At 40.9% G+C, this 12,020-nt stretch overlaps 1 protein-coding gene across 4 annotated transcripts in view; it reads left to right on the top strand.

The window, feature by feature from the left end:
* The window catches only part of ints11 (integrator complex subunit 11), a 41,820-nt gene extending 35,308 nt beyond the window's left edge, over positions 1–6,512 (top strand). For all 4 annotated transcript variants that reach the window (XM_059952019.1, XM_059952017.1, XM_059952015.1 and 1 more), the window contains exons 18-19: positions 1,446–1,575; positions 6,006–6,512. In XM_059952019.1, the coding sequence (XP_059808002.1) occupies positions 1,446–1,575; positions 6,006–6,074 (199 nt within the window). In that variant the 3' untranslated portion in view covers positions 6,075–6,512. The remainder of the gene's footprint in view (positions 1–1,445; positions 1,576–6,005) is intronic.
* The last annotated feature ends 5,508 nt before the right edge of the window (positions 6,513–12,020 follow it).

Genomic DNA, 12,020 nt, shown 5'->3' on the forward strand with positions numbered 1-12,020 from the left:
GCTTCTTGAATGGAGCTGAAGTGACTGCAAACATTTTGCCAAGCTTCCAAATATGACAGGTGTATATACTCCAACAGGGGCTTAGTACCCTGTTCTGAACACTGTATTAATGCTGCTCCTTAGATGGTAGGAAAAATATGAGAACTCAGGTACAACAGGGATATTTCCAATTATCCGCACCCTGCTTTCTTGTGCAATCTCACCTTTCGTTACTGGAGCGACCTTAGCATGAAAAATAATTATTTTTATTTCTCAGTTGCTCTGGGGGAAATATTCAATGTCCTCTTGTAAGCAAGTTATTATCTAGTGCTTTAAAATACTGTCTCCCACAACTGGTTGTGTTAAAGTGATGAAATTACCATTATTGGCTTATTACTTCACAGTTAGACTGGTGCATCGTTATTCCTCTCTGCACCTTGTGGTACATTGTGTAGCAACCTTGCCGTAATTGGAATTTTGTCTGCCTTTTACGAAGCTGAGTTGCTAGCTTGACACTCAACCCAGAGCAGATGGAAAGCGTGCAAGGAGCCGGCTGGATTCAAACCCAGCACCACTTGACTCAAAGTCCGGTGCTGATGCCTCTACACCACCAGCCGGCAGATTGGTGCATACTATACCTATATTGGTATATTGCTCCTTGAATATCAAAATTAGGGAAAATCATTTATCTGTATGTATAAAGTTGAATCAGGTTTGTGGGTCCAGCAAGTGAGACAGGAAATGCATAGGCATATTAATCAGTTATAGACAATGCAAAGCTGCATATCCAACAAACTTAGCTAAAGGTTCACGTAGAGTATACCTTCTCAATCATCGTGTGCATTATTGCCTAAAACAAAGGAAGAAGAGAACAGGCCCCTTCCACGTGCTATTTTATATACCCAGGATGTTTGAATCTGGACACTAGGCATCTACCTAATGGGAAAAGCAGATGCATCTTCTAAACTAACCGATCACAATGGAAGTGACTTTCGACAATCAGAGTAAGGCACGCCCCCACAGGACAGTACGTTGGAGATTTGTACTGAACCAGCTGGGAATTATGGTTGTGGGAGGTGCATATCAGTGTTGCATATCATTCAGATGATAAAGTGGCTTTTTTTTCTTGACTAGAGAATGCTAGAACTAATTAGTTTATGAGACAAACAGTTAGTCTAGTTGTGGTAAATGCAGGTGCCACTGGCGCTTACTTTGAGCCCATAGACTGTTGCTGTACAGTTTATAATAAAAATAACAAACAGTATGCTCACAAACTCCATACTGCTAGCCAGAAATTGCCTTGGTTGAGACTTTCAACATCCGTGAATGGGAAAATGTCTCATACATTCACCATGGACTTGAAAATTCCTTAAAGCAGTCATTGTTGATGAAGCATTAACGTATACAAGATGTGGCATGTAATTCAATTGCTCAATTTTTAATGAGTTATTATTTACCTTTCAAAGCATCTTGAAGGATTATCCTATTCAACACCTCCCTGATGGTTCTGTGATGGTGGAATCGATTCTCATTAAAATCAGTGCAATGTCTGATGATCAGAGCACTAAAGATGTGTTGGTTTCATGGACTTATCAGGTGAGTAAACATTTTGAAAAAGCAATGTCTTTTAGGCAAAATAAAAGTCTGTTTAGCTTTCTGTTTAAAATATTCCACAGGCTATTGTGTAACTAGTAAAGTCTCTGAGAATATCTGTCAGCCATCTGCTTTTTAGAAGTAGTGGGTCAATGTTCAGTTTTGCCACAATTGTCTGAAAGTGTTCCCCTAATAAGTAGAAGGACATCACAGATTAAAACTGGGACTGCTCAACTGAAGAAATATACCTCAAGAGACAGTTGTGGAATTCTGTTGAAGGATGCAGCAATATCTTGTAATTGCACTGCTAAATTGTGAGATTGGGGGTGGGGTGGGGGGGGGGAGAGGAGAGAGAGAGAGAGAGTGTGTAACTCTCACATACACACACTTTCTCTAAATTTTTTGAATGAGCACATTGCTGCACTTGGCAGAGAGGAAGCAGGTGTTCCTAAAACATTGAGTGTGTGTCTTCAGTCTCCTGTGCCTCCACCCTGATGGTAGTAATGGGCAGAGAGCATATTCCCATGTCCTTAATGTTGGAGAGTGTCCTTAATGTTGGATGCTGCTGTCTTGATGTGTGCTTTTGAAGATGTCCTTGGTGGTGGGGGGCTTGGGCCATGGTTGAGTTGGCTGAATGTGTAATCCTCTGCAGCCTCTTGATCTCCATACCAAACGATGATGCAACCAGTAAGGATGTTCCCCATATTACATCTGTAGAAACTTGCAAGTCTTTGGTGACATAGCAAACCTCCTCAAACTCCTAATGAACTGTAGCTGCTGGCATGCACCTTTGTGATTGCATCGATATGTTGGACCCAGGATAGATTCTCTGAGATGTTGATGCCCAGAAACTTGAAGCTCTTCACCCTTTTCATTGCTAACTTCTCAATGAGGATTTGGGTGTGTTCTCCCAACTTCCTGAAGTCCACAGTCAATCCCTTGGTCTTGCTGACATTGAGTTCAAGGTTGTTGTGAACCACTCAACAGCCAATCTATCTCACTCCTGTACACCTCATCAACACCTGCGATTCTGCCAAATACAGTGGTATCATCCGCAAATTTATATATGGTGCTTGAGCTGTGCCAAAGCACGCAGTCATGAGTGTAGTCAGAATAGAGCAGAGGGCTAAGCATGCATCCTTGAGGTGCATCCATGTTGACTATCAGTGAGGAGGAGATGTTATTTACGATCCGCACTTACTGTGGTCTCTGTATGAGGGTATCAAGTTCCTGGTTGCAGAAGGAGGTACGGAGGCCCAGGTTTTGAAGCTTGTTGATTGGTAATGATTGGATGAAGCTTTTGAACACTGAGCTGTTATCAATAAATGGCAGCCTAGGTATTGCTGTTGTCTAGGTGGTCCAAGGCCAAGTGGAGTGCCTCTAAGATTGCATCCACCTGTTGTGGTGGTAGGCAAATTGCAGTGGGCCAAGGTCCTTGTTTAGGCAGGAGTTAATTCTGGCCGTGGCCAACCTCTCAGAGCACTTCGTCACTGTAGATACGAGTGCTAGGGGCAAAAACATCCCACCATTAAGTTCTCTGACCAATCAATGGAATGGTTTCAGCCAAAGACTGAAATGGGGAACTAACTTTTGTGGATTATCCCCCAGCTAATTTTAAACTTCCAGTATAATCTGTGCATTTCCACAACTCTTTGGCATTTTCATTTCCTCTGCAGATCCGTTTTCCTGCAGTCCCAACCTGTTGGCATTTAACTAATATTTTGGTGGCTCAGTTTAATCCTTAGCTGGAAGCAACTGGCAAACATGTTTTTGGGTGTTATGTTAATTGAATGTAATAGAACTTTGAATACTTGTTCAAGGAGGAAAACAAGTTCTAGACTAGCTGTGGTCAAGACCTAAAACTATAAGCAGCAGAGGTGGCAAAACATATGAAAAGTGTTTACAGTTGGCATGCAAGGGCCCTGCACAGGGCGTCTCACTGCTGGGTTGGCATGTTTTCAATGAGCTATGTGTCGTAGAAGCAGTGCAAATTCCTAGATGCCTGTCATGGGTTAAATGTTATCAACTAATTAAGTGATTCTACATCTGATAAGCTTCCCTTCTTTTCTTGCTTGCCAGTTACAACATAATAAGAGGCTCTATGGCCCATCTGGCATAAGCCATCTTACCCTAGAGCAACCCCATGTGATGCATTCTTTACTTGCGTGCCCATTAATCCCCTTCGATTCTTTTTCCACTTGCCAACATTAAGGTAGCCTTTTGATCCACCAGCACTTCTTTAGGATATGACAGAAAATGGAGCATGCACAAGTAATTCACATGGCCCCAGGGGAGACAGCACCCCAGGTCAGGATCAAACCCTGGTCCCTGGGCTAGTCGTGGAATGGAGACTGTTATGTAAGATATAAGGCTAAAATACCAGGAGCTAAAGTAGTGCAAATAAGTCCACATGATTAGGTGATTTTGAACTCGGGTGCTTGGTGGTGTGGGGGTTTGTGGGTGATATGCTAGTTTTTGTGCGAGAAGGGTTTGGGGATTTGGTCTAATGTTGGTGTCTTTCTGTGTGGGGGATCTGTTAATTTTTTGCAAGGGAGGAGGTTGGGGAGGTTTGATGTTATAACTGCCGTTTTCCGGGTGAGCAACCTGTTATTTGTGTGTGGGAGGTGTTTGGGTTTGCAAGGTTTCTTTCTTTTTCTTTTTTTGTACGTGTGGGGGCGGGGTGGTTGATGTCCTTTGTTTCATCAACTTCCATGGTTTTTTCTATATTTTGTGGCTGTCTGGTGAAGACGAATCTCAGAGATATTTTTTAAGCTAATCCAGTCAAATGTTTCAGTTTACATTGTGAGAATAGATTTCTAAGAAATGTTATTTTCCCTGTGACAAATGTGAAATTGTCATTCAGTTCTTTATATTTAAACTGTGAGAATACTTACTGTTTGGGTATAGTTCATGTTCTTCAGTACATCAACGTAAGAAGCAGCCTCCTGAGGTAAATTAGTAGATTGAAAGCAATTTCAAATCAGTGCGATTAATTTTAAGTGAGTATTCCATCTACTGATTAAAACCTGACAGCTATGGTCAGATTGGGATTATAGCAAAATTGAATTGGCACATCTCCGTGGGATTGGTAATTATTTAAATGCTTGATTATATAACTACCTAGTTGTATTTGCAAAATATTCTCTGAAAATAATACTACTATTGTGTTGTTGTTGAGTTTTGTGATCTTTGCTTGTTCTCGTCACAATGAAGTATAACTTGCCTCAATTTGTAATCCATTCAGTTTCCTAAGGAGAGGTCCCTGGAGCATAGAAGATTGAGGGGAGATCTGATAGGGGTATAGATAGGGGAAGCGCAAGCAGGCTTTTTCCACTGGGGTTGGGTGGGACTACCACTAGAGGTCTTGGGTTAAAGGTGAAAGATGAAAAGTTTAAGGGGAACATAAGGGGAATCTTCTTCACTCAGAGAGTCGAGAGAGTGTGGAATGAGCTGCCAGTGCAAGTGGTGCATACGAGTTTGATTTCAATGTTTTAAGAGAAGCAGCGCGATGGGAGTAGGCAGTTTAAATGGACTGGCACGTACTAGATGGATCGAAGGGCCTGTTTCTGTGCAGTAATTTTCTATGACTATAATTATAGTGATGATCTCTTCCCCATAATCTTTTAGAAGGAATGTAAGAAATTTCAAAAGCTTGGGGTGAAGGTATTCTTCCATGACATTGTCTAGCCCTTTCTTAATTTAATTATTGAAGCTGACTGTTAACTGTTTTCCTTTTGATCATGTCATGTAGTTAGGTGTAAATTCACAGTCGGCTTTCAAACTACAGTGGATCTTCTATAAATGTTGCAAATAAGTTTTGTAATACTCTCTATCTCAATGTGACCTGTGGCAAGTTTCTGTACCCAAATGGAAAAAAAGTGACATTTTGTATTTAGCAAATGCTTACATCTACTATTGGTTTAGTATCTGCTTGTTTTATCTACTGTAACCGCGACTGCATGATCCGTTTTTTTTAAGGGTCAGTTTTATTTTGTCTAAGAGAAGATTAGAAAATTCAAAGTTACTTCTTGTTTTCAGTACATCTTTGGAAAAAGTTTGACCAAAGAGCAAGTCAAAATGTCATTGCCTTTGTAAAGTTTCAGAATGACTAAAGCTATTGTTAGCAATGGTTTCTACTTTTTATATGAAATTACATAGTATCTGTAACATATAGTGTGGCGACCATTCAGCCCTTTGAAGCTATTCTATTGCCCAACAGAGAATAATTATGTCTAAAACTCAAGAACATACAAAAACTAAGGGGCAAAAAAAATTGACTGACCCATCAAGCCTGCCCCTGCCTAAAAAATTCCACTCTAAACCCTTTAGGTGCTCAAGTCTTGTACCCCATCTCTTGTAGAAGAGTTTTGCTCCCTCCTGAAACAACTCAACGTTTGTCAGTAATAGTGAATTTTTTTCCCATTTTCTTTCAGGATGAGGAGTTGGGCAGCTACCTGATAACACTTTTGAAGAAAGGCCTCCCCCAGTCTATTGCGCTCTGACCTGCAGGCTGTGAAAATAATGAAGTAAAATGGTCTATAAGGATTACTGTTTTGATATTTTTGTATTTGCTCCATCTAAAGAGTCACACACAGCAGGATCCAATGAGATATGCTAAATATGATGTGGTTCTTGGAAATGTAATGGAAACTTGCCCTGCCAGAATTCACAAATCCCAAAAGATCTGGAAGATGGAATTAAAAATTCATCCCCACAGAATTTATCTGGAATGAAAACAAATTTTCTTGACACATATGCATGTGCTTTGTGTTACGTAAATCAGGAGACTGACAGCTCCTTAGAAATGCATCCCAACCCCTTTGTAATGGAGTGTCACCTGCTGTCTGTTGGAAATCAAGAAAAGCTGTTTCATATTCTGGTTTGTTTCAATTTGCTGCTTTTACCAAAATATGTTTGTAAAATAAATTTTAAAAGTGCGACTTGGATGTTACATTTTGTTGCGTGATCCGGTGCAGAGTAGGCCTTTCTGGCCTGTGCACACTGCCTCAGAAACCACCAACTCACTCAATTAACCCTGACCGAGCAACACACACAAAATGGTGGGGGATCTCAGCAGGCCAGGCACCATCTATAGAAAAGAGTAAACGGTCAGTGTTTCGGGCTGAGACCCTTTATCAGGATTTGGAAAAAAAGATGAGAAGTTAGAGCAAGAGGGTGTGAGGAGAGGAGGAAGAAGTACAAGATGATAGGTGAAACTGGGAGGGGAGGGGTGGTAAAGAGCTGGGAAGCTCAGCTGAAAGGTGAAGGAAATATTAAGCCCTTTATCTCTTTCACCAATCAACTTCCCAGCTCTTTACTTCACTCCTCTCCCGGTTTCACCTGTCACCTACCACCTTGTACTTCTTCCTCTCCTCCCCCCCACTTCTTAATCTAATTTATCTTTTTTATTCAATCCTGATGAAGGGTCTCATTTGAAACCTTGACTGTTCACTCTTTTCCATCGATGCTGCCTGGCCCGCTGGGTTCCTCCAGCATTTTGTGTGGTGTGGATTTCCAGCATTTGCAGATTTTCTTGTCTTTGTGTAATCACGGGACAGTTTAAAATGACCTGTCAACCAACCCAGAATGTCTTTTGGGCTGTGGGAGGAAACCAGAGGACTTGGAGAAAGCCCACACATTCCACGGGGAGAATGTACAGAGACTCTTTGCAAAATAGCACTGGAATTCCAAAACACCTCAAGCTGTATCAGCGTTGTACTAACCATGAGCACAGTGTTCTCTCTATGTGGGAATGGGCTCAGTACTGAAGCTTGGTGAACTGGGAATTCACAGTGACTTCAAGGCCTGTTGTGCTGTACCTTGTACTCAACTTCCTTTTGTTTCCAAGTGGAGTATGTTGAAGCTGGTTGCATTTGGGTGACTAATCATCAGCTCACATCCAGATTCTTGCGAATCAGCAGAGTGACTACAGAAAGTGAGGCTTATGGAACACCTTTGATCATTTCTCATTGGTGAATTTGGAAACAGAAGGTTCAGTGACGATGCAGTTCTAGAAATTGTCAAGCACTTGGAAAGATGGCCAGCAAATTTTTATTCCAATCCTGCAAAATTCTGTGATGAAGAATCCAATTAGTTGTACACTATTAAAAGTAAACAAGATGAACACAATTAGTGTGTTGAACAGTTTCCTTCATTCTGCCCATCCAGAAGATATAGGAGGAAATGGGGTTGAGGTGGTATGAGAAATTGGGATCTCAGTCAGAAGGGTTGATAGGTGTGGGGTGGATGGACTCCATTAGTTTAGGGAGGTTTGTTTCACAGATGGAAGCTTTGGGAGGCTGAAGAAGGACTGTAGTTGGGTATTTTATTGAAAATGTTCCTGAAGTTGGTTCCCGGTGCAAGATCCCACAACCTGCCTACTTGCGTGATAATGTAACAGACTTCAAGCTCTGTTCTAGCTGTGTATGTTTGAGTGACAGAGCAAACCAGAATCCTGAAAGGGGCATTCTCCGGAGTCTTGCAGTGCCTTCACGTGTTTGTTTGTGAGAGGCATCGAGGATCCAGAAGGGCTGTTGAAGACATCACAGATCTTGCAGTAAGTCCCACATTTTTCTAGTTGATAATTTAAGAAAAAAATTTAAATTGTACACCACATGAAGACTTTTGTGCACTGTTCATTACCCTCTCTTAGACAAATTAGATTTTGTGTAAACCAGTGTTGGTGGCATAATGCCATTCAAAATGCACGTGTGTTTAGTAATGACTGGGCCTTCAGGACGTAGAACACAGTTCATCGATGCAGCCTGTGCATCGTGACAGTAACAACTGCGAGAAGTTTCAGCAATTAATGTGTAATAATTGAAAATATAGAAGCTTATGTTGTATTTTCTCTAGCTGAAAGACTTGTATAAAATCCTACTTTCCAACTGTTGATGATCTCAGTCACTGTCGGCAGCCAGGAGTGATTCACAGCATGCTGTTGTATCAGTGGAGTGTGTCCTACAAAAGCCTCCTCCACAGTTAATGATGTGTTATTGTTAGTTCACTCTGTATAAAAACTGGTTTTCCTTAACAAAATGAGGTTGACAAAAGCTAAAGTGCTTTTTTCAGCAAAGACAATGTTGAAACAGAACACAGAAACAGCCCACTCCTCCCAATGTTTCTGTGCTAACTCTTCTGAAAGGCACATCCAGTTAGTACTTCTCCCTGGCTTTTTCCCAAAAGTACAGATGTTTTTTAGTAGATATATTTGTTTAATTCTCTTCCAAGTGTTATTATTGGATCTGTTTTTACCAACCTTTAACACAGTTTATTCCAGATTTGCAAAGGCCTCTGCTTAACTTTCTTTTTCTCAGATGACCTCTGCAGGCATTAACTGTAAATGTGTCTTCTGGTTCCTCACCTTTCTCCAGTGAAACTACTTTCCTTATAAACCAATTCCTGATGCAGGTAACATTTGCGCCTGGCAATGAACAACTCCAACAAGAGAGAGTCTAACCATCTATCCACAACGTTCAGTGGTGTTCACTAAATGTCCCACCAACTACATTCTGGAGGTCACTTTGACCAGAAGCTCAGCTAATCAAAGAGTTAGATATCTGTGGTACTTGACTTTCTTCCAAACACCTCAAGACTTTCTATCATCTGCTAAGCACAAGCCAGGAGATGAAGTAATTCCCCAAGTGCCTGGATGGCTGCAGCTCCAATAACTCATAAACTGCAGGACAAAGCACATAAGTATTCATTACAGGCACAAGGTGGCTACAATATGTATCATTTACAAAAATGTACCCTAGTTACCCAGTCTGTCCTAATTCACCTCCCACCCCATGATCTCAACTACCAAGCAGGAAAAGGACTGAGACATTAGAACACCATCGGTAGATAATTTTCCTTCTCAGTCACAACACTATCCTGATTTGGAAACCTTAGAGAATCATCACCATAACCATGTAGAATTCTTGATGAAGATTGAAAGTGAAGCAGTTCAGTCCAAACCATAGTCCTAAATTTAACAAGAAAGAAAGGTGAAGTTATGAAGAATGAGTTGAGTATAATTGGCAAGCTTCATTAAAATTTAAGGTACAAATGCTGCCGTTGTTAAGCATTCTTTCTTTGAGCAAAAAACACAAAACGAAAAATGACCCAACTATGGTTTACAATAGTGTCAGATCTGAAGAGGTGCCATGTAAATACCAGAGAAGTGTAGCAGGCTTAAGGAAGCACTTTAGAATTAAGCAAAAAGAAATCTTGATCTTGCAGACTGAAATAAAAAAAATTATAATAGTGAACAAAAAAAGGCAGAACATTTAGCAAAGTGTCGTATTTTTTCTTCGTAGAAGAGGATATAAATCACTTTTTAAAAATTCTTGGGAAGTACAAGGCTACTGAACAGGTTAGAAATAAATAAAATTGTTACCAGTTTTTAAAAAGTGCTGGAGAAACTAATGATACTAAAGACTGATAAATCTCAAAGACCTTCCAATCTACTTGCTAGTGTGTTAAAAGAGGGTAGAAACAGCAGTTCCAGGGGCTAATTAATTATAGAATAGTTTCTGCGGATTGAAGGAGGCAAATATGAAGGAGCTAGAGTCTAATTAAAGAGTTGCAGACCATTTGTCCTTTGATAAGGACTCAATGGGATGTTAGCAAATTAATTTGTAGGATTAGAAGACAGGGACTGAAGATTCATTACAGGATAGGATTCTTTATCGGGTTGGAGGGCAGTGACTACTGGGTACCCAGTGATTCACAATGTAGAGTCATAAAGAGAAACAGTATGGAAACGGGCCCTTTAGGTCACCATATACACAACCATCAACCACCCATTTATACTAATTCTATGTTAATCCTATTAGTTTTCTTTCTCCCCTCATTCCCATCAACTTTCTTCACTTTCTACCACTCACCTACACTCTGTGGGCAATTAATCTATCAACCTGAAAACTGACACCTGGAATTGGTGGGCAAATGGTGGAGTACTGTGTCCAGTTCTGGTTGCCTCACTATAGGAAGGATGTGGAAGCATTGGAAAGGGTACAGAGGAGATATACCAGGATGCTGCCTGGTTTAGAGAGTATGGATTATGATCAGAGATTAAGGGAGCTAGGGCTTTACTCTTTGGAGAGAAGGAGGATGAGAGGAGACATGATAGAGGTGTACAAGATATTAAGAGGAATAGACAGAGTGGACAGCCAGCACCTCTTCACCAGGGCACCACTGCTCAGTACAAGAGGACATGGCTTTAAGGTAAGGGGAAGGAAGTTCAAGGGGGATATTAGAGGAAGGTTTTTCACTCAGAGAATGGTTGGTGCGTGGAATGCTCTGCCTGAGTCAGTGGTGGAGACAGATACACTAGTGAAGTTTGAGAGACTACTAAACAGGTATATGGAGGAATTTAAGGTGGGGGGTTATATGGGAGGCAGGGTTTGAGGGTCGGCACAACATTGTGGGCCAAAGGGCCTGTACTGTTCTATGTTTTATGTTCTAAATACATGGCAGATGCTGTTTAGCATGGATAAATGTAAAAGATATCCACCACTGGAGTATTTAATTTGGGGTTTGTTATAGTCGACCACCTCGTGTTCATGGGATGTTTCTGTGTTACTATTCCTTCCGCATTACTGAGTCTGAATCCTGGAACTCCCTACCCAACTGCACCATGAGGGAGCCTTCACCAGAACATCTGCAGAAGTTCAAGGTAGGGTCTTAGCACCACTTTCCTGAGGGCACTGAAGTATGGGCAACAAATGCTGCCATTGTCAACAACACCCAGATCCTGGAAAATGAATAATTAAAATAAAGAAACACCTCTATGAAGTTGCCACTCAATATTCTCTGCAGCCAGAATAATCACCTTTGCTGCCATCCTTCCTCCCTGGAATGACTCTACACACCCTAGTGCCCAGAAATAATTCTACACCCCGAAATAATTCTCTACCCCAGTGTCCAGAACCATCTGTCTTGTTCAAGTAACTCTCATAGCTTTTGTTCAACATATTACTGCAAAATTTATTTCAAGGTAACTCATTATAACTAAATAATAGGATTGAATTTTATTTCTCAGATTGCAAACATGATGTGACAACTTTCAGAATAGATCTTAGATACTGGGCCAGGTTTATGCTTCTTAGTTTCGGAACCTAGCAGGTTCAAAAAACTTCTGGCAGTCTGTGTCTCATCTCCTTTTCATCTTTTCATCTCCTTCTTTTCATCTTTCATCTTTTCATCTCTTTCTATTCAAAGGCAGACAGGGACCAGATGAATCTCCGACATATTTGAATCGTGGTATCTTCCATTATTACAACAGCATTGTGTCCACAACTTTTGAAACTGACAGTGGAGATCAAGTCACTTGAGCAGACTAACTGTTAGTTTCTCAGGAAACTGCTTTCATTAACCAATTTAACCTCTTGTTGCCTTTTTGTAGAGCACTAACAATACCTCTAGCCAGCTGGTGCTGTAGTGGCACCTGCACTGGACTTTGA

Source organism: Hypanus sabinus, chromosome 27, assembly GCF_030144855.1.
Source record: "Hypanus sabinus isolate sHypSab1 chromosome 27, sHypSab1.hap1, whole genome shotgun sequence".
NCBI lineage: Eukaryota > Metazoa > Chordata > Chondrichthyes > Myliobatiformes > Dasyatidae > Hypanus > Hypanus sabinus.